The sequence below is a fragment of the Rhyacophila brunnea genome, unplaced genomic scaffold, assembly GCF_057557595.1.
Source record: "Rhyacophila brunnea isolate RB1 unplaced genomic scaffold, BYU_Rbru_1.0 scaffold_145, whole genome shotgun sequence".
Lineage (NCBI taxonomy): Eukaryota > Metazoa > Arthropoda > Insecta > Trichoptera > Rhyacophilidae > Rhyacophila > Rhyacophila brunnea.
Window position 1 is genome coordinate 33289 of NW_028232801.1, and position 25827 is coordinate 59115.

The following is a 25827-nucleotide window of genomic DNA, read 5'->3' on the forward strand; positions in this document are numbered from 1 at the left end:
TAAACACTATCCATTAGCACTTCAAATATTATTGGAGAATTTAAATTCTCTATCTTCAACATATAATAAAAGTTTATTACACTCTGTATACATGGAATAAACTATCATTAATTTAATCTTACAATTCGTCTGATCCTGATTCGGAAAAATTCTTATCATCCAATGAGTTTAAGTTTTCAATATTCTGATCAACATATCCCGCAACTTCATTCGATCCTAGACAAGTTTTGATAAATGCCTCCTGACGTTGTAGAACAGGTTTTAATTTTGTGGTTGCATACGTATAAACATGTCCAGTTTCATTTGCGATAACCAAAAGAATTTCAGACCCTGTTAATACGCTTAATTCAAAGGCTTTCTTCATGATACCTTTCTTTCGTTTCGAAAACGTCACCCCTCTCTTTGGCTTATTTCTAATATATTCCAATTTAATTTTCTTTTTACCAGAAATTCGATCAACACCAGCTCCACTATCCCCATCATAGTTAATGGAATCAAATTGGTGTATGTTTTTTTGGTTCATATATTGGTGAGGTTCTTTCTGTAGTCTTGAATCTATGTTAAATCTGCCTGGAGTAGCATAATAACTATTATGAGATTGGTCTTCATTAGAGTAATAGCTGTTGTTTCGCATAGTAGATATAGAATCTTGATTATTGCCATCTCCAAATGAGTGCATAATATTCCCTAATTGATTAATATTCTTTGAAGAACTATCTAGTTTTTTTTCATCATAGAAAAATCCTTCTGTATAAATATTATCTGTATAATTTGTTGAGTTTTGATTTGAGTCGAATTGGTCGTTATTTGAAAAATATTTGTCACTATGTTGTTGCTGATTGGAAAATCTTTGTTGCTTGCTTTCTTGTAAATAATGGAGATCATTTGAATAAAATTCTGGTTTGCCATAGCTATTTCCAGTAAAATATGATTTCACTCCAGAGTTTACTTGTGAACCATTCGGATAGTTATTTTTAGACACTTCTGAGCCTGGTTTGTTAAAATTTTCAATTCCATGATTTGCAGGACTGTTTGGAACTGGAATTTTGTTGGGCATTCCAACTGAATTTCCCCTGTCCTTGGAACTAACTATATGTGCTTGAGGGTTTGCCAAAACCTCTCTTGCTTCGTCTAAATACTTATTTTCTGCATTTATTTTTTTATTCGTTCTATCCAAAGTTGATGCCATAGATTTGGAACCTGCTTCTTTCTCTGTAGAACCGGATGTTCGTTTATCATTCCGATTATTTGAATTCATGGGGCATGAATTTGCTAAACAATTTATTATACATCTAAAATAACTTGATAAATAAAAAAATCAATATTCTGAATTTGGCAGTAACAAAAAAATATTACATAATAAACATTACACAAAGAAGGATTTTTTTAAATACATAGTTATTTAGAACTTAAATAGTTTCACAATGAAACAAATAGAAAAAAATCATTGGTTATCACTACGTTAACCGTTGCAGATGTGAAACGTTAAGATTTTATTATCAACGCTTTATTAATGTTTTAATAAAAAGTTAAGGAATATTGTCAAATAATGAGAATTCTATAATATTGAATTTAAGTATATGGTATTATCACAAATTACAGTTGCAGTGGTAGTAGAACTATAATTTTCCCGCTTTAAGTTATAAGATTTTTTGAATATCAGATTATTTATTATAGAATCTGTTTGTAATGATTTTGGCGGCAAATTTCTTGGGTTTAGCCCTTAAAATATTATTTAGAGATAATTAGCTATAAAAGGCAGGTGTAACAAGATTATGTATTTGATATATTCGAAATTTATAAATGACGATATAAAGCAATTTTTTAAATAGTTTCTGACATTTTCCATTACTTTTAAATTTTGACCCTGAATGGGAGTTATGAATTTTTCAGTAAAACAAAAGCAAAAAGTTGGTGTGGTAGTATTCATAGCGTGTATAATGATATTGCTTTATATTGGAGCTACCAATGTTATTGGCTTATATTCTAATAAGAATAGGGAGTTTCAAAAATACGATTTGGAAAGTCAAGATATAATATTAAGTTCTGTGGATCAGAATAAATATAAATTCAAAATACTTGATAATGGGCTAAGATTGTGCTTAGTTAGCAATCCAGAATTTAAAACATGCTCAATTTCTGTATCAGTACCTGTGGGTTCATATCAGAATCCTAAAGATTTTCATGGATTAGCTCATTTTCTGGAGCATATGCTTTTTATGGGTTCAGAAAAGTATACATCAGACAACGCACTTCAGGATTTTGTATCTAAGCATAACGGAGGATACAATGCTGCAACATATTCTGAAATGACAGCCTATTATTGTTCTGCCAGCGCGTCAGAATTGATTAATCTAAATGAAATTTTCGCAAATTTTTTCATTTGTCCATTATTCACCGAAGATACGGTCGAAAGGGAAGTTAACGCTGTTCATTCTGAATATCTAAACAAGATAGACTGTCCAGATCGTAGATTGTTAATGATTTTAAAGGAACTAATGAGAAAGGGGGTACCCGAAGCTGTGTTTAGCTGTGGAAATAAGGAAACACTTGTTCATGACAATATTGTGAATCATGTCAGGGAATTTTGGGAGGAAGAATACTCTTCTAATGAAATGGTTGTTGTTATGGTTGGAAACAATACAATTGAAGAACTTGAATCGATTGCAGAGATTTATAATAATGTCCCATTAAGAAAACATGGTAGATTCTCACATCCTAAATCAGTTTTAAATAGAATTAACTCTGCAAACATTGTTGAAAAGGAAATTTTTGATGAAAAGTTTTATCAAAAATTAATTTTAATGAAATCAACCAATAATATTTCCAAGCTAAGGATTTCTTTAACACTACCTACTACCTATATTCATTTTAGAAAAAATCCGATGGGATTTATTGAATCTCAGTTATGTACCAAAGATTATGGTTCATTATTATATAATCTTAAGAAGTATAAACTTGCAACCAATCTAGATATTAATTGGTACAACGGAGTTGAAAGCACCATGTTAAATATAGAAATTGATTTAACAGAAGATGGAGTAGCGAAATATTTGGAAGTGATTCAGTTGTTAATCGAACATTTAGAAAATCTGAACATGTCTGAGAAAGAATATATTCGAAAGAAGAAATTGTCATCTGAGAAATTTAAAACATCCCCAAATAGACGTCCTGTGGACTTGTCTTTCTTTTTGGCTAAGCAAATGCTTTGGAAGCCAAATGAATATTTATTCTTTTCAGAATATTCATATGAGGAATATGATTCAGAATTATTGAAAGATTTAATGGACAAAATCCAGAATTACAGAAGATGGATTGTTGTTCTATCTGTTCCTGATGGGACATTTGATAAAAAGGAGAAATTCTACTCAGTAGAATATTCAATTGGAGAAAGGATTGATTTTGAATCCATCAAACTCAGTATTTCTCAAAAAGAAAAGCCTAAAGTTATTGTTTACGATGATGAATTTCCTTCAGAACCGCAAATCATTTCTCTCAAAGAAGTTAGAGATTTACCAGATGCCATACTTCATGATGGAAGGCTATTCAAAACCGAATCTTTTAAGCATGGAAATATACTATATCTATTTGATGATGTTTTTAATAGTCCTAACTCAATTATTACAGTTGTTTTAAACTCAGAAAAGTTGATTGAAAAGATTAATGAAATTACAATTTTTATGAAATGTGCTTTGGATCATTTTGTTGCAAAATATGGTAGGAAGATGGAAAATTATAAGATTGGAGTAGCATGTAGTACCACTTCAAGTGGGGTGGTTGTGAAATTTTCAGGAGTTAGTGGGAAAATTGTGGATTTGGCAATATTATTTTTCAAGGAAATCAAAAATACAGAGCTTGATTTTTTTGATCTGAAAATTCAGGAGTATATTAATGAATACAATTTGGAGGTTACCAGAAGTCCTTATCAACGTCTTACTAAAGTTCTTTCTGAAGGAACATCATTAGAACCCTTAAGAAGTGAAAATCGCATGGAAGTCACAAAAAAACTAAAAGTGGAAGATGTACAATTCTTAGAAAACTATTTTATAGATATCATTGCTGTTGGAAACATTTGTTACTCTGAAATAAAGAGATTGTTTGATGAGGTTATAGATAAATCATGTACTGAAGAACCAAAAATGGGCATTTACAACTTTGAAAAACATGAATTCAAATTCAAAACATTTGATGAGAAAAATAATGCAATATTTGTGGGATATCGAATAGGAACAGATGCCATTGATTTCGCTTTTGCCCAATTAATATATACTATTGCAGCAGAGCCATTCTTCCATAAATTAAGAACAATTGAAAACTTTGGATATATTGTTCACTGTGGTTTTAGACGTATTAACAACTCACCATGGCTCTATTTCGTTGTTCAGAGTGAATCTTCTAGTGAATCCCTGCAGATTAGAGTTTTGAAATTCGTGGAAGAATTAAAGCAACAAATTAGAGAAATGGATGATGAGCAATTCAAGATAGTTCAAAAAAGCTCTACTGACAGCTTCCGAGAGCCTAAGGTCAATTTATATGCTCTAAATGACTTCGTGTGGAGTATGTATTATATGTATGAGGTTGATATTGACTTCGTGGATAGAATTTCTGATCAAATTGAAAGAACATCTAAGAAGGATTTGCTCAAAAGCAATATCTTATCCGATGAGTATATCGTATACTCATACTTTTAATAAATTAAAGGTTATTTTATTTAATATTTGCTGTATTGAGGATAGAGCATGATTATCAAGGATATTCTTTAAGAGTCATCATATATCCGATATACAATGATTTTAGCAGATGTTTGAAACAATAATCTGTGCTTCTGATTATACTGATGTATATATTATGCTTCAAGTACGAATAAAAATTTTATCTGGATTATCCAATGGATTTTGATCAATTTTTTTAATAAATAATACTGAACACAGGGATCGTTAGTTAATTTTGAAGACTTCTCTATTGGTGAATGTCTGATTGACTACTATCACAATGAATGATAGACTTTTTATGGAAGCCATATTTAAGAATACATTCAAGAACAAACAATAATCAAACATTGATTTTATTCATTTAGTTCCATGTAAAAGTCTTTCTTGGTCCTCTTAATCTCTTTAAATGCTTCCAAGGCACTATTTATATCAGCCTCATAATTTTCATTCTGATCATCAGTTCTACTTAAGCTGTCCGGAATATTTGATTCACATTGTATAATGTCGTTTTGAGGTTGTATATTAAGTCCTGTATAGTCATGTGTATTTTCTTCAGAACATTCATCATTGAACTTTTGTTGAAAATGAATTTTCTTTGATTCCATTTCTAGTTCTTCTAATCTAATAAATGGAAATTTAATATATTTTTTTTGTAAAAATATCTTAAATTTTATTTCGTTATTTGCAGAATCATCAACAATTTTATCATTGTAGTGATTAGCAATATCGTTTATAAAACTTTTCCATTTTTCAAAATTTGCAATGCTAATAATTTTCAACTTTTTATTCTGTAGATATATTTCTAGCTCTACAGGTATGCTGACTTCATCTAAGACACCAGATATGCCATCCTTTTGTAGGTTTACCCCATGCTTTAAATATAGTAAGTTATCAGCGCTATTTTCTGCTAAATCTTCGTCATTTTTCTTCTCAGCCAAATCTTTGCCCGATATTTTTACTGTAATTTTACTCTGAGATGAGTTATTTGCCATTTTTAAAATATCAACTGCATTAACCCGTAATGATGGCGAGTTACTTGTATATTGGATGGTTGGATATGGATTGATATGATTAGTTGTTTGATCAATATTAGTGATCATAGGATTATATAAAAGGTTTGTCTGCTTAAATTTATCTGAATACTTATTTGATTGATTAAAATGTAGACTGTCAGGGATATTTTTAGTATTGTGTTGCAAAAATTGATTACTAGTCTGTATGTTTAGGTTCTTATCCAAGTTTAAGCGATGATCTACATTATTGATGGTATCATTTGCTATATTAGATATCTCATTCTTTGGAAATTCAGTTAAATCATTGCTCAAATTCTTGGTTTTTCTAATCATTTCCAATCTCTTCTTAATATCAGCTAAAGAATGTGTCTTTTGGACATCTCCGATGAGTGGTGAATCGTGCCTAGACATTTTACGTATATCCCCGTTGATAAATGAAGGTGAATCTTTCCGATTGATTTGGTGACTATTATCATTGAAAGAACTGGTCTTATTTATTTCAATATTTTTATATATTTCTTTTTCCTTCATTTCATTGTACACATTTACAGTATTATAAGATCGACATTTGTCTGTAAAATCTTTATATACCCGTTGATTAGCATTAATCGCACTGCTTTGAGGAGTAGAATTAAAAACACCGCTTCTATTCTCCATCATTGTAGAATTGTTAATTGAATTTGAATGATTTCTGATATTAGGATTTATTCTACCAGAATTGTTTCCATTAAACGCCTCAGTAACTGCTGGATTTGTTTGGTATGGAAAATTATCATTCGTTTGACCTAATTTCGTGGATTTTATCTGCCCTGGAATATTGGTGCTTCTTTGTGTGGAATTGTTGGATACAATTTCCTGCTTTGGAGATTTATAAAACCCACTACTAACGTTCTGAACTTCTTTGCTCATAAATCTGGGGTAATAAGAATTTGTAGTATTATTTTGAACAGAATTAGATTGAACAACTTTAGTAGGCGTTTGATTGTAGTGTATCTGTTTCGGTGAAGTCATATAACTCCGATTGTAGGCCTGCCTCTCATTATTATACAAACTGCTTTGATTTTGAGTGTTATTGATGCTTGATGATGTCGAATTATTCATATTCGACTGTTTATTTACAGGAGCATTAACAAAGTTATTGGAGTTCGAATATACTTGACCTGCGCCAGTGCTAATGTTATCATTGTTTACACCGCATTTATTTGCTTCTGTTACTTGCCTTATCCTGTGTAGCTTTTCTGATATTCCTAATAAATAATCGGACCTGTTTCTACTGATTGAATAGATATGCTGTTCAGATGATAAAACAGCGTCTTTTATTTGAGCCATAGCTATATTGCAAAATGAGGGACTATCTTTTAAAGCTTCAATCAGCTCAATTATCATTCTCTTTCGGAATTCTGGTGTTATATCCATGAGGGTTATCCAAACAAATAGGAAAAACAAAAAAGGTTAGACTCTTAGAAATCATTTTGGCAAATATTAGGCTTAAACAACGAAACTAAAGCCTGGAGGCTTAAATAAAAAAGGCGATAAGTTGATTGACTCATTTCATCAAAAATCAATCCCAATTGTACTATATGTTACATTTATTAAATGTTATATTGGATGTTCCAAATACCTCACTAATAAAGCATCGATGATATTGAATTTGATGGTTTTTTATACGGAGGATGTAAAAATTTTATATCTTTGTGTCAGGGAAATTTCTGTAGAGAAGAGTAAATAATTTTTATGATGATAAAGTTCAGAGATAAATAAATGCTAATATATTGTATAAAGCGGTAGGCTTTGATGTCAATTTTATTAGAGAATTCTATAAATAAATTATACATAGAGAAAAAGAAGATAAAGAGATAATACTTGCTTGATATACCATTAAACCACTATAGATTCAAATATTATCAAATCATATAATTAACCTCTAGAACATTCTATTATTTAAATCTTTACAGTTTGCAGATATTTATTTATTATTACCAGCAATAGCTAGTTTTATTATGAATAATCTTTTTCGATCATGGTAAGTTGGAATAATGCCCCAAATATTTCCGTATTTTTCATCGTTTTCATTGCAGCTTTGGAGTCGACCTCTCTTCTATAGATTAAAAATATCCTATTCTGAAGATATTTGATTTTACAGGAGCCAAAACGCTTAAAAATATCCAAAAGATAGTCCTGAGTATAAGTTCGAGAAGTTGATTTGATTTCCTTAAAATGATGCCCCAAGAAATGATTTGAATTTTGTACATCTAATAAATTATAGTCTTTATATTTTTTACGTCGAATAAATATCCTCAATTCTAAAAATACCTTTGATTCTATTTTATTTACTGTTAATTTTCTATCAAATAGAGTAATTTGATTCAGCTTTAGCATAGAATAGCTTCTGTCAGTTTCAGTGCAGTAGTCTACAAAAGCAATATTTTTATCATATTTTAAATCCAAAATGGGAGTAAATTGAATTATTAATTCGTAAAGATACTCTTTTGTTGTCGCATGCGAAATATTACAGATAAAGTTTGAAAACTTACCCATTATGGATTCAATATTTAAGAAGCTATAAAATACATTGTAGAAAAAATAAATATTCCACATGAAGGAACAGTATCTCTACATAGCTCAGTGGTAGAGCATCTGACTGTAGAAATTGGTAGTCATCAGAGGGCCGCTGGTTCGACTCCGGCTGTGGAGATTTTTTTAATAAAAAAAATCCCCTTTAACAACTTTTTTATTTTTCAAAGAAACTATCTAAGGAGCTTGGGTTGTCTTTTAAGTTTAAATCTTCTATCTTTTCAGTAATTTCCTTTTCAAATTCCTTTACCTTTACGTTTAAGTTGTAATATTCCATTTGTCTAATATATTCCACGGCTGCTTCACATGTTAAAAGATAATATTTATCTTCGTTTGACCAGTTTTTCGAAATTAAGCAGTCACATGCTACATTTATATTGAAACCATGAGTACAACTTATACTACAATTTCCTCCAAAGTCTCTCCTAAAAACCTTCATAAATCTTATATGCATGTAAATATCCTTAATTTTCGATTTTATAAAGCAATAAACCAGTGCATTCATCAATTCATCACATGGAGATGCCTTCCCAATTCTTTCATACAAATTGCCTATAGCTTTCATTAAATAAAATATTTTTACCGAAGGCACATCACTCTTTTCTATTTTTTTAAATTCTTTAATGTGATAATCCCAATTTGAAATTGAGATGTTGAAGTTTTCCAGATGTTCGGGCTTAATCCACTGGTAGAGTAGAATTTTGTCATTTACGAGTTTATTCGATGAGTCATTGTTTATTTTGAATTTGTTAAAAACATTATACATTACAAGCTTTTCAATAAACAACATTCCAGGTTCGCATGGAATGTTGTATTTTGTCTTAATAAAATTATAAAATTCATTGATTGAAGTAGAATTTTCAGAGATCACATCTATTTGGTTGACAAACGAATCTATTGTGGAGTATAGGGAGGTATTTTTTAATACAATTAGTGAAATTGTGCATTTGTTCCTGCAGTTTTGTTTCATAAAAAAGGTGTTTCATCTGAAGTTATTTTCAAAATATGTATATGTTTCAGATCGAAAAAGAAATGCGCCTTACGGGAATTGAACCCGTGTCTGCAGGATGGCAACCCACCATTATACCACTAAACCAAAGGCGCTTGAGGCATCACCTTTATACTGTAATAACAAACCAAATTAACTACACAAGTTATATTAGCAATGAGGAGATTTACCAATTTAAATACGTAATATTTTACAATCTTTATCAACACCAAACAAAAACTTGTAAAGCTAATCTTACAGAAATTTTAACAAATAACCAATCAAAGTGCCATCTAAGTTGGTTTCAAAATATCAGAAATAATATCTCTAAATTAATCAGTTTATTCTAAATTAAATATCAAGTGATCTGTACATAATCCTAATAGATCTGAAATCCAAATATCTTCAGATCCATCTATGTCATCTAAGAAGAAATTTACATCCCAGTGTGTGTTATATTCTTTAAGCTTCTTTTCAATAATACTTTCTAATCGGATGGAAATATTTTGAGACAGGAATGAATAATCAATATACCATTCGTGCTCAATTCTCGAGTTGAACTTGTAAGCAGTAATACATTTTTGAGAAATTAACCCGAGTCGTTGCAAATTTAATATAGACAACTTGGACTTGTTCAGACCTATTAATGAGTAGATAGTTATATCTCCATCACTCACATATTTATTGTTCGCAATCATATTGAAGAGTCTCTTAGTGGCCATATCAGTTAGTAGAGAGTTTACCTTGAAAACCTTCAGGGCCTTAGTTGAGTAATTTACCACATACTCTTTGCCTGATGAAGCACCAACTTTTATGAATCCCCCATTCACGAGATATTTGATATATTCATCGATATTTTGTTTTTCATTCAATATCATACCTCTGTCTTCAATTAAAATCTTTGTGCCGTTCAAGTTTTCAATAATTCCATCCCTATTAACATTTGTTTTTGACTCCCCTCTGTAAAACTTATGCTCCGTCTTCAAGATGGACTTATATAGATCACCAGCTGCAATATTGTATTTGTAACAAATAAATTTGTAAACTTCATCCTCCAGTATTTTTATATCTATAGAATCAAAATTTATTATAATTAGTTTGTTAGACTGTTTTGAAATTTTTCTCGATCTAGTGTCATCATTAATTAATAAATTATCTGATAGAAGTGCTTCTATCGCTTTTGATTCCTCAGACTCATTGGTACTGACATGGTACGTGTATGCTCCATTGAGCAAGATAGTCTTAAAAATTTCCAGAACAGACGAGCTGTAGTTTATGGAAATAAAATTAACATAAATAGGAAAATATAAGCGTCTTTGAATCATTCTTTTATCAATTACATACTTAATTTTTTGATCAAGTTCAAAATATCTTACAATTCTTCTCTGAATAAGTATGGCTAATCCATCTCTGATATGGTCAATTGCTAAATTTGTTGATGCTCTAATCACCGACAAATCACACATATTGTTGGTTAATAAAAACTTTCCAATCTCTAAACAAATAGTTCCATAATCCTTTAGGATTTCCTCACAGAGAGACATTTTTAGGGAAAAAATTTATTTATAAAGGTAATAAATAATAATGATGGTTATTACGTAAAAGAATAGATCTCTTTGATCATACAAGCCTTACAGTACGCTCCAGTCACAAACATACACGATCTTGCCCAAGTTATCATAATGAATACTTGACATTTTACATCTCTAAAAAATTGCCTAATTTTCAATCAAAATTTTCAAATTTTTTGCACCCATATGGACACTAAAAAAACCGAGAGAAAACACGATAGAAGGACAGACAGAGAAGATGTTTGGATTCCACGCACTAGGCTGGGTAAGTTGGTAAAGAATGGGAATATAACTTCCATGGAAGAAATTTTTGCAAACTCTCTCAGAATTCAAGAAGCAGAGATAGTAGATCATCTTTTAGGTAAGGCTAATCTTAGGGAAGAACTACTTGCAGTTAAGTCGGTTCAAAAACAATCTAAGGCAGGTCAGAAGACTTCTATGAAAGTTGTTGCTGTTGTTGGAAACTGCAATGGATATATCGGAATCGGAACACATTCTGCAAGAGAACTAAGTACATCCATTAGAGGGGCAGTGAATCAGGCTAAGATCAATATTATTCCAATTAGAATGGGCCAGTGGGAAGGTTTTGGTAACAATAAGCATACCATTGCTACAAAGGCATCGGGTAAGTGTGGCTCTGTTGTTGTAAAGGTTGTACCGGCACCAATCGGTACTGGAATTGATTTTTCTAACATTCACAGAAAGATTTTTGAATTGGCAGGTATCCAGGATATTTTTGTTAAATCATTTGGTTGTACCAGAACTACAGAGAATTTGGCAAAGGCAACAATTGCAGCCCTCGAAAAGTCTAGTAATATGTTTATTCCTGAACAATGGTCAGGCTCTGAAAAGAAGATTAATCCACTTATAGAATTTGGTGATGTGCTATTTCAATTGGAAAAGAACCCACTTTTATAATCTAATAAAGTAGAATTCAGAGAGATTGTTTTATGTGTATGTCCATTTTGTCTAACATAGAAAAATTTGTATTCTTCTTTCCTCAATCAGAGCTATGACACTAATATTTATTGTCAGCTCATTCAGACTTCATAATTTTAAAAGCTAAGGCATTTTTGTAAAATATTTTATAAAATCTTCCTAGAATTTGTTTGCCCATAGATGATTGATTCCAGTGAAGAGGAAATCATTCATCGTTCGAGAAATAAGAAGTCAAGTATTGAGGAGTATTCATCTGCGAGTGATGAGGAATATTCAACTGAATTAGATCCTTTTTTCATTGAAGTATTTGGGACTGGAAAGGAATACAATTATATTTATGATGAAGATAGTATAAAAGCCAATTCGTTTGATACTTTAGACGAAAATGTAATTGCAGAAATGGATGAAGCTTATGACGAGATGGATTGTTATGAATACGTAAGAAATAATTCAATTATAAATGAGACGATAGATAGAGAATTAGTTTCACTTATATTTGAGGGGAAGTCGATTGAATATGTAGTATTTCACTGTGAGTTTTGCACCATAAAGATAGCATATTATATAAGAAGTCTTATAGATGAGTACTTTGAATATACTTCCTTACTGAATAAAAAATATGCCTCTGGAATCTTCAACTCCAACAGTATCATTCCGGACTCCCTGTTGTCATTACAAGGATATAAGAGATATGAAGTTGATTTAAATATTGAGGGCATATTGAGTATTAATCAATTTGTTGCAAACTTAATTTCTCGAGAAAAAATTAATCAGCCAAGGCATGTGATTGATTATGAACACATATCAGAAGCAGCATACAAGCAAATAATAAACCAAATCAGTAGAAATTCTGTGTTCATTGATCGATCGGTTAAGATATTCGAGCGATATATAGTCTTTAATGAATTATATGGTATAAAATATTCAGAAACTGAGGAATATACAAGACAGATATTAGAAAAAGTAGATTTAGCATTGGATGGAAATATGGACAAAGATATCAGAGAGTTAGTGACGGATAACTTGATTAAATTTTTTACTGATTTAGGAAATTCTAACCAGGATATCTATAGGATCAATATTGTTATAGAAGCATTTAAAAGTGTCGATAGAAATTCTATCATTAGATCAATTGTCGAAAAATTCAATCAGATTGGTATGATAGCCTGTAGAAATGGATTACAATATTTTTCAAACATGCTGATTAGTTTTCACGGCAGAGTTGGTGTATACGCAGGAATTTACTTGGATTCAAAATATTCGAAAGTTATAATAATCAATGAAATGGGAGAAGTCATTAATAAAAGAGTATTCCTACTTTCAGAAATAGCAAAAATTAACGAATTTGTGGGTAATATTTCCAACGTAGTTTTAACCAGTACGATAGCTAGAGTGAGATATTTCATTCAGGATCTTCATGTACCGGTGTTATACGTTCCACTATCACTTTTAGGGGAATTGAATCCTCGTGATGAATTCGCAGAAGCATATGCAGCGGTATGTATTGTACAGACTCCCATCCTTTATTTTAGTAGGCTTCACTATCAATTATACGATCCAAAAGGTTCAATTCTTAATACTGGCTCAAGCTTGAATAACTATCGTTCAAGGTTTCACATTACAGCTAGAGTTCTAAAATCGGCAATTCTCATAGCAGCAGCAACAAACAAACTTGATTGGCAATATACACTTTCTCACAAATCAGGATATTGCTTTTTCAACATTTTGAAAATTAATTTAACCGATAAATATTCTGATTTAGATCACATTGAGGAACTGAATGACTTGGAATCTATTTTTGATGAGACTCAGGTCAACTGTATATACACTTATTTCAACCTACAATCTAGTAAAAGAGAGTTAGATAGAACAAGTCTTCACCCTAAAAATTACACGGGAGCAGCTATTCTTTGTAAAACAGCTATTGGCTTGTTTGATAAAAATGCAGATTTTTCAGGCAATCATTTAAAAGATGAAAATACAGTAGTTTCTAAAGTAGTGAAAGACCCATCCGTTTTAAAAAAATTAGATGTAGCAAACAATCTCCCGGGCTGTATTTCTACAAAAAATATTGTGAATATGCTATCTAATTGTACTCTGTATTTTCAAGGAGCACCTGATAAAATGATTTTTGAGGATGTTGTAAAATCTTTGCCAATTTTTGAGCAAACTGGCAAATTAATTTCTGGAGTGGTAACAAAGATAGGCGTTGATTTTTATATTGTTGAATGTGATGGAATTTGTGTATACGTTAAGAAGATGAATGAAGTTGACTTGAATCAAATAGTGGATGTAAAGATATTATATCCAAACAATTCATTTTTGTCTTATTCTGGAGAAATCATTTTAAAGCCAACGACCAGCCACTCTTTCTTAAAACACAAACTATTCCAAAACATTAGTGATTCGGAGATGATTTCTAAAAAAATTGCTGTTGCTGTTAGACCAAGCTCAAAACTCAACAATTGCATCGTTTCTATTAGAATTTTGAATTCAATTATTGTATCTTTTAGACTCATTGAAAATAGTGAAGCGACGAGCTTTGGAAATACCTATTCTTTGGTTGAAAAGGGTATCTCTGTTTCTTCTTACTCATCGATAGATGACTTTCTCAACACCTTTATCAAAGATTACTTTAGTATGGTTCAAGATATTTTCAATTTCAAATACTTTTTTAAATCTTCAGAAAGTGCTATAAAGCATGCAAACGAGACATCACAATTTATTAAATATGCAGTGATACTTTCTGAAAAGCATCCAGGATATTTGGAGCTAATCGTTGCTGGATCTAAGGTATTCGTAAAAATTTACAGTGGCTGCTTAATCTATAAAAATAAGAAATATAATAATATTGATGAATTCATAGCTTTTGCTAAAAGAGAATACCCTAGGCTATAAACCGTTAGGTGAATAAATTTATGAAACTAATTAATTATCTTAATTTAAAGAGGTTTTTATTTTTTAATAATAATAAAATGCTGTTTTAGAATTGATCTCAAAATTTCCAAGAATAAGTGGAAGAAAATAGTTTGACCCTTTAAACCAATCGATTTATTTTAGAATAATTGATAAGAATGGATATCTGTTGATTTTTGTACATATTTATGGCCATCGTTTAGAAATTTACGCATGTCAAATGCGTCGTCGTTTGGAGAACTATAGTATTCTAAAACGGAACGAAATCTGTCATAGCCTAATCTTCGATAAAACTTAATTGCTTTTTCGTTACTTGCGCGAACGAATAGCTTTAGTACTGCAGCCTTATAATTTAGAGCATTCTCTTCAAATAAAAGCATTAGATTTGTTCCCAAATGCATCATTCTGGAAAATGGTGCTATACTAATGGCTGAAATATGGAGAGCAGGTCTTGAAACTCCTTTAATATGTAAACTTGTGGTATTTGGGCGATCTTCTACATCCAAAGAATTGATTATGTGGTCTTCACTATTGTTGATGCTCGAATCAGATTCACCTAACTGATGCTTTGATGAATTCATTTCGCTCAAATCGCACATTTCAGCTCTGCCAAAAATGTACCCAATGGTGGATATTTTATTTTCTAACAAACTGCTGTAGTTACTGGCTTTTTCAACATTACAAGCTGAGCGAACTCCAATGAAATTTGTAGAATGATTTTGTAGATAGCCTAAATAATAATCCAAAGTAAAGTTTTCCGAAGTTTTATCCAAATTCGCCAAATCTAAGCAAAAAATGTCTTCTGGTAAAAATGGTTCATAAAAAAACATCGGCTAAAAAATTATAAAATGTTGAAAGAATAGCTTAATCATTATTATTTTGCTGAAATGGGCTACTAAACTAACTAGAAAATATTTCAAAATTAAAATATGCAAAAAATGCTTTATTCAAGATTGGTTTACGATCTAACAATAGTGGGAATGATAGCTTATTGATGTCATAAATAATACTGTAAAAGATTAACGTTAAAACTTAACCAGTGTTTGTATATAAAAATCTTCTGATGCAATATTTTTAGAATTAAGTAAAGTTCATTATTATCTTAATTTGGACGTAGAAATGTCAGAAAATATTCTATATTTTCATACATAATTATAATGATGATGGGTATCTATTATTAAATGTCCTCAATTGAGAACCACTTAATACTTTTCAACAGGTAAGAAGAAGTCACGAATATTCAATTCTGAGGGGGAAAACAATTTTCAAGGATTGGTCAATTCTATCCCGACAAGCAAATAAATTTAATTGCTCAAACTTGAAAGTCACAAAAATAATCTAATAGCCTATTTAATTAAAAGAAAACGAATTCACTTTTCTTGGCGAAATCAAGGTCTACTTTGTGGCCTACTAAGTCCCTAATATTATTTATGCCATATTTAATCATTGTAGGTCTTTCCAAACTTAATCCCCATCCAAGTACAGTTAAATTCTCAGGATATCCCATAGGACCCAGTACTTCTGGTCTGAAAACTCCTGAATTTCCAATTTCAATCCATTTTTTAAGACCTGGATGGAACCCAAATACTTCCATTGATGGCTCAGTATATGGATTAAACGCAGGCTTAAACTTAATATCGCTAAGACCTAGTTTGGTGAAAAACTTCTTTAAAACTCCCATCAAATGGCCAATTCCAAGGTCAAATCCTACAATAAGACCCTCTACTTGATGAAACTCAGCTAAGTGAGTAGCATCAACAGTTTCATTTCTAAAAACTTTGTCTATATTGAATAGCTTAATTGGCTTAAATTCTTCACATTCCAAATTATCCAAATCTTGGAAATTTGTGCATTTGTCACCTTTATTAATGTATGGTGAGGCCATAGCCTTTAAATATCTGGATGAAATAACTGTATTATGCGTTCGTAAAATATTCTTCTTTGCTTCATCAATGCTCCACTCTGAATTGTATCCAGTAGATCCCATCCCTCCTTTGGAATGTATACGCTTTACTTTTTCTAAATAGTCCATATCAAAGTTGTTTGATGTTTCAGGCCTGGACAAAAAGAATGTGTCATGTTCATCCCTAGAAGGGTGATTTTGTGGCTGAAAAAGCGAATCGAAATTCCAGAAACTAGATTCTACATACTTATCTGTAGCCATTTCACTAAAACCCAATTCTAAAAAAATACGCTTGAATTCGTCTTTAATCTTCATTAGAGGATGCAGTGACCCCGAGTTAGGATTATTACCATAAGAATCAAAATTGTAAATCTTAAACTTTTGATCGACAAAATTACTGATTAGATCAACAGTTAATTCTGTTTCAAGATTCTCATGACTATCGAACTTATCTCCCTTCGTAATCACATAAAGATTTGTCTTATAATTTGTCACCAAATTTCTTTTCATAAGAATATCAAAAGACTTGCTCTCTATAATGTTGAAGTTCTTTAATTTCTTAAGTATTTCAGCAACTTCATCTCTAGGCTCCAAAATATTTCTAAATACTTTATCCCCTTCTTTCTTTATCCATTTGTTCTTAAACGCATGCCTTTGGCCAAGTTTATCTACTTCTGAATTAAGATCTGCCAAATTCAATCCATCTTCTGGTATTTTCCTAAACAAATTAAATTCATAACTACCATTTCTGCTGATATCCTCCCCTTCACTAGTTAATTCTTGAGTAATTTGTTCTTTTATCTCGAAATTAATTTTATCTTTGCTTTTCAAAGCCATTAACACACCATGTAGTTGTTCCTTAGGTATAGTCAAGTCTGTTGATGAAATTGAATCTTTCTGCCTCAGCAAATCTATTATTTCATCAGAATATTCGCACATTTAAGGGTCAAAATTTTTAAAAATTATTAGCAGCTTATAAAATTAAAATAGCACAGATAAAATTTCTAACAATACTGTTAAATTATAAGCCTAAGATTGGTCTACTAATACTTTGTATTATCAAAATTTTGTTTCCTTAAAAATTAAAGATTATTCCTAACAGATATGATGAGTTTTTGGGAAAACATTTTTCAAGCAATATAAATCAAAGAGAATTGATTGAGCTATTAATAATTTGTTTTCAATCGTTTGGTTTGAATTTTAACAATTTTCCTTATTATTTTCCCCTTCATGGGGAATAACAATGGTAAGCCGACAAATCTTTCCGATAGTACTACAATTAATTTGAAAAGAAGGAAGAGAGTAAAGGAATCGAAAAATAAAACCAATCTTCCCTTAATAATGCCTACATTGAAATGCTTACTTCGACAATTAAAGTTACAGAAAATTAAGACTTTTATGTCACTAGAAGAAGATTTGTTAAATGTTATTGAAGTTAATCCACAGGAGAAAGATGCTAATAAGAATATGGTCAATGCTTTACGTGGTAACCCCCTTGCCGTCGGGACCTTAGAAGAATTTGTAGATGATAATCATGCGATTGTGACATCACCGAATGGTTTCGAATACTATTCCTCAATTATGAGCTTTGTGGATAAAGATCTTCTTGAACCTGGCTGTACAGTATTGCTTCATAATAAGGATCATACTGTAGTTGGCGTTTTGGAGGGTGAATCCGACCCATTGGTTTCTGTGATGAAATTAGAAAAAGCCCCAACAGAAACTTATGCAGATATTGGTGGATTGGAGAGTCAGATTCAAGAAATCAAAGAGAGTGTTGAACTACCTCTTACAAATCCAGAATTATACTTAGAAATGGGAATAAAGCCCCCTAAAGGAGTAATTCTATATGGATTACCAGGAACAGGAAAAACGCTACTTGCTAAGGCAGTAGCTAACCAGACATCTGCTACATTTCTAAGAATTGTTGGTTCAGAATTAATTCAGAAATATTTGGGAGATGGGCCCAAGTTAGTTAGAGAAATATTCAAAGTAGCAGATGCTCATGCACCTTCAATAGTGTTTATTGATGAAATTGATGCTATTGGTAGGAAGAGATATGATACAGATTCCAGTGGATCTAAGGAAATTCAAAGGACAATGCTAGAGCTTTTGAATCAATTGGATGGGTTTGATACCAGGGATGACATTAAGGTGATTATGGCTACGAATAGAATTGAATCCCTAGATCCTGCCCTCATTCGACCTGGAAGAATTGATAGAAAGATAGAGTTTGGAATGCCTGATGCGTCTACGAAGAGAAGCATATTTAAAATTCACACTTCAAAGATGATACTGGATAAATCAGTAGATATTGAAGCATTGATTACATCTAAAGCGGATCTAAATGGATCGGATATTAAGGCAATTTGCACTGAAGCAGGGATGAGTGCATTGAGAGAAAGAAGGAAGTATGTGACTATGGAAGATTTCACAAAAGCAAAAGACAAAATATTTTTCTCAAAGCAGACCAATATGCCAACCGGATTCTATTCATAAAATAAAAAAATTCTTGAAGATAGTAAATTTATTCCTTAAATATTTTTGCTGAAGTGAAACTTCACATTTCCCTATAAAGTTTCAGAGCTTGGTAAATATGCAATGCAATTTGTTTTGATCACATCATATATATAAGATCAGTTGACATCCATCTATAGGTACAATATTTAGCACAATAAAGAATTTTCACAAAAACTATTTGTAACAAAGCTGTAATAGCAAAATAAGTTCATGAGCACTATTAACTGAAAATAGAGGATGATATATAGCTAATTCAATATAAAGTCTAATTATTCTAGCTGATCTGCATTGAATAAAAAGCATAAAATCACCATGATATTGTAGTTAATAAGGCAAAATGCGTCTAACCAGGATCGAACTGGTGGCCTTTTGCGTGTAAAGCAAACGTGATAACCACTACACTATAGACACATATTTACGGCATAATAAATATCTTATGTTAGATACAATATGACTTTTCATCGCAAAAGATAAAGGTTATATTGTGGAAACAAGCTTAATACTGTTAATATTATAAGTTAGAGAGATATCATATGCAAAAACATTCTGATCATTATTCCTGACATCTTAATAATTTGTAAATATGTTAATGAATATACCAATATTCATTAAAACAAAAATGAATCGTTAATCTTAGCTGATAAAGTACCCTTATGCTCTTTTCATCAGAAATATTTTGAGAATTATAAAGTGGTACCCATACATAGCAAATAATTCTCTGTCTTTAAGAGGAATATAACTTGTTATTTACTCTGAATAATATTTATTCTCTCTTGTTTGTTATTTTTCTGAAACACTTCTATAAATTTTCAATGTAGTACTAGAGAAATGATTTTGTTCTTTCTATTAATTTATTCGATTGATAAATCTGGTTTTATTCAACTTACAAAAAAGAAACAGGGTTTGTTATTAGAAAAGTCAAATAGAAGTGAATTCATTGATAAAAAGGTTGAGGCAAATACATCAGAAATGAAAGGATTATCCAGAATGGAAAATCAAACCAACAATAGCAATAATCTCTCCAAGAATGATTCATCAAATCTAGTTGAACCAAGTAATTCAGACAGCAATACAAAACAGAACAATCTATGCAACTTTGTTGCTCAATATGAAACGAACAAAAATCTCAACGAAATTCAGAAACAAGCATACAAAAAATTGTTAAATACTCATTACAGACAAATACTTCTCTGCAAAAACAGCGTGACCCATCCAAAAGTGCATCTGATAAATAATTCATCAAACAATTGCATAATAAACATGAAAAATACCACTCCGGTACAAGACATTCAAGAAGATTCATCAAAAGTGATTATGGAACCAATTTCATACTTTCCTGTCAAACCAGTTAATATAATGGAACCAAGAATTGAGAATAAGGTAATTAATGTTCCCACATCAGCTAATAAAACTGTAAATAACTGCACAGAAAGCTCCGGAAGCATGCCTCTTAAAGTTTACGTAAATAATCATCAAGCTTCTTTCCAACCGCATGTAAGAGTAGTTCCAAATCAAATTATTACTCCTTTGGTTCAGACCATACCCGTATTGACAAGCACAGTTTATCAAAATATTTTACAACCAACTTACATTAGAAAGGAACCAAAATTCGACTATAACCATGAAACTCTACACATTTGCAACCACGGGAATCCATATAATTGTCCAGAGCATACACCTAGCACTAAAAATGAAGGATTGAGCAATGAAGATATTTCAGAAATTAAGAAAGAAATTCTAAAATTAATCCCAGAAAGTAATGGCAAAAAAACTCAAATAAAGAACAAGCAAAAAATCGTAATTGTAGATGATTTAAGGGACGATAAATATGATGATAGTAATGATTCAGAAATTGATAAAAGAAAGGTGGAAACTATCAAAACAATCACTCAACCAGAATTTACAAAAACTATTGTTCGAACTGTATCAAAAAATGAAGAAACGGTTATTGAAAGCCCTAAACTAATTAATAGTCCAGAAAGTATTACTACAGAACCAAAGCCACAAATTGTTTATAACTATTCAGTCCCTCCATCTAGCTCCTTTCAGCAACAGCCAAATATTAAAGTAAGGTTAATAGATAGTCAGCCAAAAACCATAACAGTAACTATGAAAGAAACTCCTACAGCCACAGTAAGTAGCGAAATTTTCAACGAGATACCAAGAACAGTTTCAATCATGCAAAATCATCAAATTGATATTCCAAAGAATTCAAATGAAAAAATGATTCTGAAAGAGTTAAAGAGATTACAAAAGGATTTGAGATGCAGTTCCAATGAAAGCTTAAATGAAATCAAAAAAATGTTGCTTGAAATATTAAAACTGAACCAGGCTCAAAGTGATGGGCATAGAGAAACATATTTAGAAGATATTTCGGCAGTTGAAGAAAGTAGCATGATGGAAGAGCAATGTAAAATAGCTTTAGAAAAGGACAATCCGAACGACAATAAAGTGAAACTAGATAAAACTAAAATCAAATTTGCCACAGCTATTTTGGCAGGTCAACCATCAACAGAGTTAAATAGAACTAATATGTCCTTTGCAGATTTCAAATCACTTAAACAAGCTCAAAATATCAGCAAAGTGCAAAGACCTAATAAAATTAATCCTACAAAAGATCAAGAGTATAGTCAATTGATTGATAAAGGCAATAGAATGATGAATACCAGGCAGAGAAAACATATTTCTAAAGATGCTATAAAGGGAAATAAAGATAATATGAATGTTCCTAAAAATGATATTTTGAGCAAAAAAAAAACTGGAAGTACTATTAGTCCATTTAGAGAAATATTAGATGAAATAGCCAGCTATTCTCAGACAAAAGTAAATTTGTTGAATCAAAATAATTCAAATTTACTGAATCAAGATGGTCAGATGAATGAGAATATATCACCCAGTACTGCAGATAAGAAGATTCTTAACGCTAGTAATGATACCGATATCAGTACAGATAATATTGAAAACAAATTCCTTATGGAATTATTAAGATTCATTAATTCTGATAAACGAACCGAAGAAGATATCCTGAAAATACTCACATTTATCAGGTTAATAAAAAACAGGAATAACAGTATAACTGCTACAACGAATGAAAGGTATAAGAATTATCAGTTTCCTGATGTTTTGAAATATGAGACTGTTTCTCAAAGCTTGAGAAATACAGATATTCCTCATTTATCAATAAAGTATAGGCCTTATCACTCCATATCAATTGAATCAAATAATATCATATCATCAAATGGCCCAATGATATTAACAAAGACAGATATGTTAAACAATTTCCCACTTATAACAACTACAGTAGTAAGCTCTATTTCCTCTTCAACATCTCCTGTTAACAGTATCTCGACTTTTACGGTTAGAAATACGGTAACTGTTACAACTACGATTACTCGAATGTCAGATGGAGAAGTAGGTTCAAAGAGTAAAAATATGAAGACTATCAGTGAAGACATCACCACATCGAACCCATATACTTTAAGTATTCCGCCAAGATCTCACTCTATCTCTTCCGAAAAATCTGTTTTGGAAAAAATTAAATCACTTTTGGGAATTGCTGATTCAAAAAAATACTCTGAAGAAGAAATAAAACAGTTGGAGGAAAATATAGAAATAAAGGACAAAGAAATAAAAAAACTAAAGGATAAGGCAAAGAAAGATTTGGAAATAGTAGAAAAGAAAGAAATAGAAAAGGAGAAAAATGCTGATATTTTGAAAGATAAGTTTAAAAGCATGGGTGAGTCAGAGAATATTTATGAAGTTGAATCTAACAATACTGTTACGAAGCCAAAAAGCATGAATATGAAGTCAAGTATACCAAAGAATGGGGAGAAACAATCAGAAAGTTGTGATAAAAAGGATTATAAATTGAATTCGTATGAAGAGAAATTTCTGAAACCTGATTTTGGAGCATCAAAGGCATTGAAAGAAGAGCCAGAAAGTTCTTTGCAAAGCAAAATAAAAAATCAAATTTCTTTGGATAAAGATGATACAATTCACATCAACTCTGATTTTTCAAGAATTCCAGTGATTACAATCATTAAAACAATTTATTCAAAAGGAAGTGCATTGGGTATGGATGATGTGGCTAATGAAGATATAGATGCAAAAATATCAAATTCAGCATTCACTGATTCTATCAGCTCGTCCTCAACAATTCCAAAGCCTAAATCGGTTTTCTACGCTAAAAGTGATGATAGAGTAGCAATTGTAAATGGGTCGGAGATAATCAAAACCGTTACAATAAAGCCCAATACAATAATTAATTGCAAAGAAGATGAATTGGAAAATAATATTTCTAATACTTCATTAGATAATAAGAATGTAAAAGATATTACGGATGTAGATTTCCCAAAGAAGCCTGAAAAAGAGATTAAGAAACCAACAAAGGAGATTAAATCTGCTGAAATTAAATTGTCGGATATTTCAGGAGATAAGCCCAGAGATATAAAAATATCGATACCATTGGGGCAATTGAAAGAAGTTATAGATGAAATAAAAGAGAGAGAGAAATAAAGATTTTGTGAGTGAATAAATACAATTGAAAAATGCATGTCTATTAAACTTCGTATAGTTTATTCTCAAATGCTATTTGCTTGTCAAGCATTAACTATATTTATTTATTATTTTTTAAAAAATTTACCCTTGAATGATGGCAATGAAGAGTGAGTCAGTAAGAGTAGATCTATCTCTATTTAATGAAACAACAAAAAAGTTTGAAAAATTCGATAATATCGAAATTAGCAGTGAAAAGACTTCAACCACAATAAACGATTTGGCAAAGATGTATTTTACTATCCACAATATTCTTGCTGCTAAAGTCGATGGGATTTTGGTAGACTTGAGTTATAAAATTCATCAGAACTGTAAAATTCAGCTTTTCAACTTTGATAATGATGAGGGTAGGAAGATATTCTGGCATTCATCTGCTCATATTCTGGGAAATGCGTTGGTAAATTTGTATAACTGTAAGCTGGTTAAGGGGCCGGCTACACAAGAAGGGTTCTTTTATGATATTGACGTAGATAAGCCAATTACGGAGGCCATGTTTAAAGATATTGAAAAAGAAATGAATAGACTTGTAAGAAGATCGACAAAATTTGTAAGGGAAATTATGAGTAAGGGGGATTTATTAAAATACTACAGGGATAATGAGTATAAAAGGTATTTCATAGAGAAATCAGTTGAAGAAGAATCTACAGTGTACGTAAATAGACGCAATGATAAAATTGGCACGTCATCAATCAATACAATGATTGAAGAGGATGTTGCGAGTTCTGTTTCTAATATTTCTTTAGAGCCAGAGTTTTTGGATCTATGTAGGGGTCCTCACATTAGTAATACCAATGTAGTAAAGGCCATTAAAATTGTAAAGTCAAGTAGTTGCTATTTCTTAGACGACTCCAAAAATAATAGTTTGCAGAGAATCTATGGTATCTCATTTCCATCAAAAGATCTACTAAAAGAATACAATGAACGTATTATGAAGGCAAAGGAAATGGATCATAGAAAGATAGGAAAAGAAATGGATATGTTCTTTTTCCACGAATATTCTCCCGGATCTTGCTTTTGGTTGCCGGCAGGCGCTCATGTTTATAATAAATTGATGGAATTTTTAAGAAGTGAATATCGAAAAAGAGGATTCCAAGAAGTCATTAGTCCTAATATGTATTCTATTGAACTGTGGAAAGAATCAGGTCATTATGAAAATTATAAGGAAAATATTTATATGATTGAAAATGAGGAGTTTGGACTTAAACCAATGAATTGTCCTGGACATTGTGTAATGTTTAAAAACTCAGAGCATTCTTTCAAGGAATTACCCCTTAGGTTTGCTGATTTTGGAGTATTGCATCGAAATGAATGCAGTGGATCGCTTACAGGATTGACCAGAGTTAGAAGATTTCAACAGGATGATGCCCACATATTTTGTATGAGGAATCAAATTGAGTCAGAAATTGTTAACTGTTTGAACTTTTTGAATTCTGTATATAAGTTGTTTAATTTTAAATATGATTTGCTTTTAAGTACTCGGCCTGAAAAATTTATGGGAGCTATTGAAGAATGGGATCAGGCTGAAGAATCCTTAAAAAGAGCTATTGTTGATAGTGGAAAGACATTTACTTTGAATGAGGGAGATGGGGCATTTTATGGTCCCAAAATAGACATTATATTGTATGATGCCCTAAATCGTAAAACTCAATGTGCTACCATTCAGTTGGATTTCCAACTTCCACAGCGGTTCAATCTCAAATTTAAAGCAACTGACGGAGCGTATCAGACACCTGTAATGATTCATCGAGCTATCTGTGGAAGTATGGAGCGTATGATTGCTATTATTGTTGAAAATTATGGTAAAAAGCTACCATTTTGGCTGTCACCTCGTCAGATTGCTCTCGTTTCTATTTACGCAGAGGACTATGCAGCAAATTTAAAACTGAAACTTTCTGAATTTGAGGTGAAGGTTTATGATGATAAGGGTGATACATTAAGTAAGAAGGTTAGGAAGGCCGAAGTTGATGGATATCGAATAATCTGCGTGCTTGGAAGAAAAGAGGCAGAAAATGAAGAAGTTAATATTAGATTAAGCAGTGGGGCCACTACTAGCTATAGAGTTGATGAATTTGTTGGGATAATGAGAGAACTTGTTGATAAGAAGATAGAGTTTGAAGATATTAATAGTAATAAATAA

General features: G+C 31.2%; 3 protein-coding genes and 3 non-coding genes across 6 annotated transcripts; 3 read left to right on the plus strand and 3 right to left on the minus strand.

Annotated features, from left to right (window-relative positions):
* Positions 1 to 8336: 8336 nt before the first annotated feature.
* Positions 8337 to 8420, plus strand: TRNAY-GUA (transfer RNA tyrosine (anticodon GUA)). Its single transcript is given in 2 exon segments — positions 8337 to 8372; positions 8385 to 8420. It is a non-coding gene; the product is annotated as a tRNA-Tyr (tRNA).
* A 912-nt stretch (positions 8421 to 9332) lies between these two features.
* On the minus strand, positions 9333 to 9403 carry TRNAG-GCC (transfer RNA glycine (anticodon GCC)). Its single transcript has one exon. It is a non-coding gene; the product is annotated as a tRNA-Gly (tRNA).
* A 6664-nt stretch (positions 9404 to 16067) lies between these two features.
* On the minus strand, positions 16068 to 17126 carry LOC147075371 (uncharacterized). The gene has a single exon (XM_085942459.1). The coding sequence runs from the start codon at positions 17124 to 17126 to the stop codon at positions 16068 to 16070; it is 1059 nt and encodes a 352-aa protein (XP_085798585.1).
* A 720-nt stretch (positions 17127 to 17846) lies between these two features.
* Positions 17847 to 19115, plus strand: LOC147075372 (uncharacterized). Its single transcript, XM_085942506.1, has one exon. It carries the CDS (start codon positions 17847 to 17849, stop codon positions 19113 to 19115), a length of 1269 nt encoding a protein of 422 aa, XP_085798632.1.
* Positions 19116 to 19474: 359 nt separating this feature from the next.
* Positions 19475 to 19547, minus strand: TRNAV-UAC (transfer RNA valine (anticodon UAC)). Its single transcript has one exon. It is a non-coding gene; the product is annotated as a tRNA-Val (tRNA).
* A 4372-nt stretch (positions 19548 to 23919) lies between these two features.
* On the plus strand, positions 23920 to 25827 carry LOC147075374 (uncharacterized). The gene is made up of 2 exons (XM_085942460.1): positions 23920 to 24352; positions 24440 to 25827. Exons 1-2 carry the CDS (start codon positions 23920 to 23922, stop codon positions 25825 to 25827), a joined length of 1821 nt encoding a protein of 606 aa, XP_085798586.1.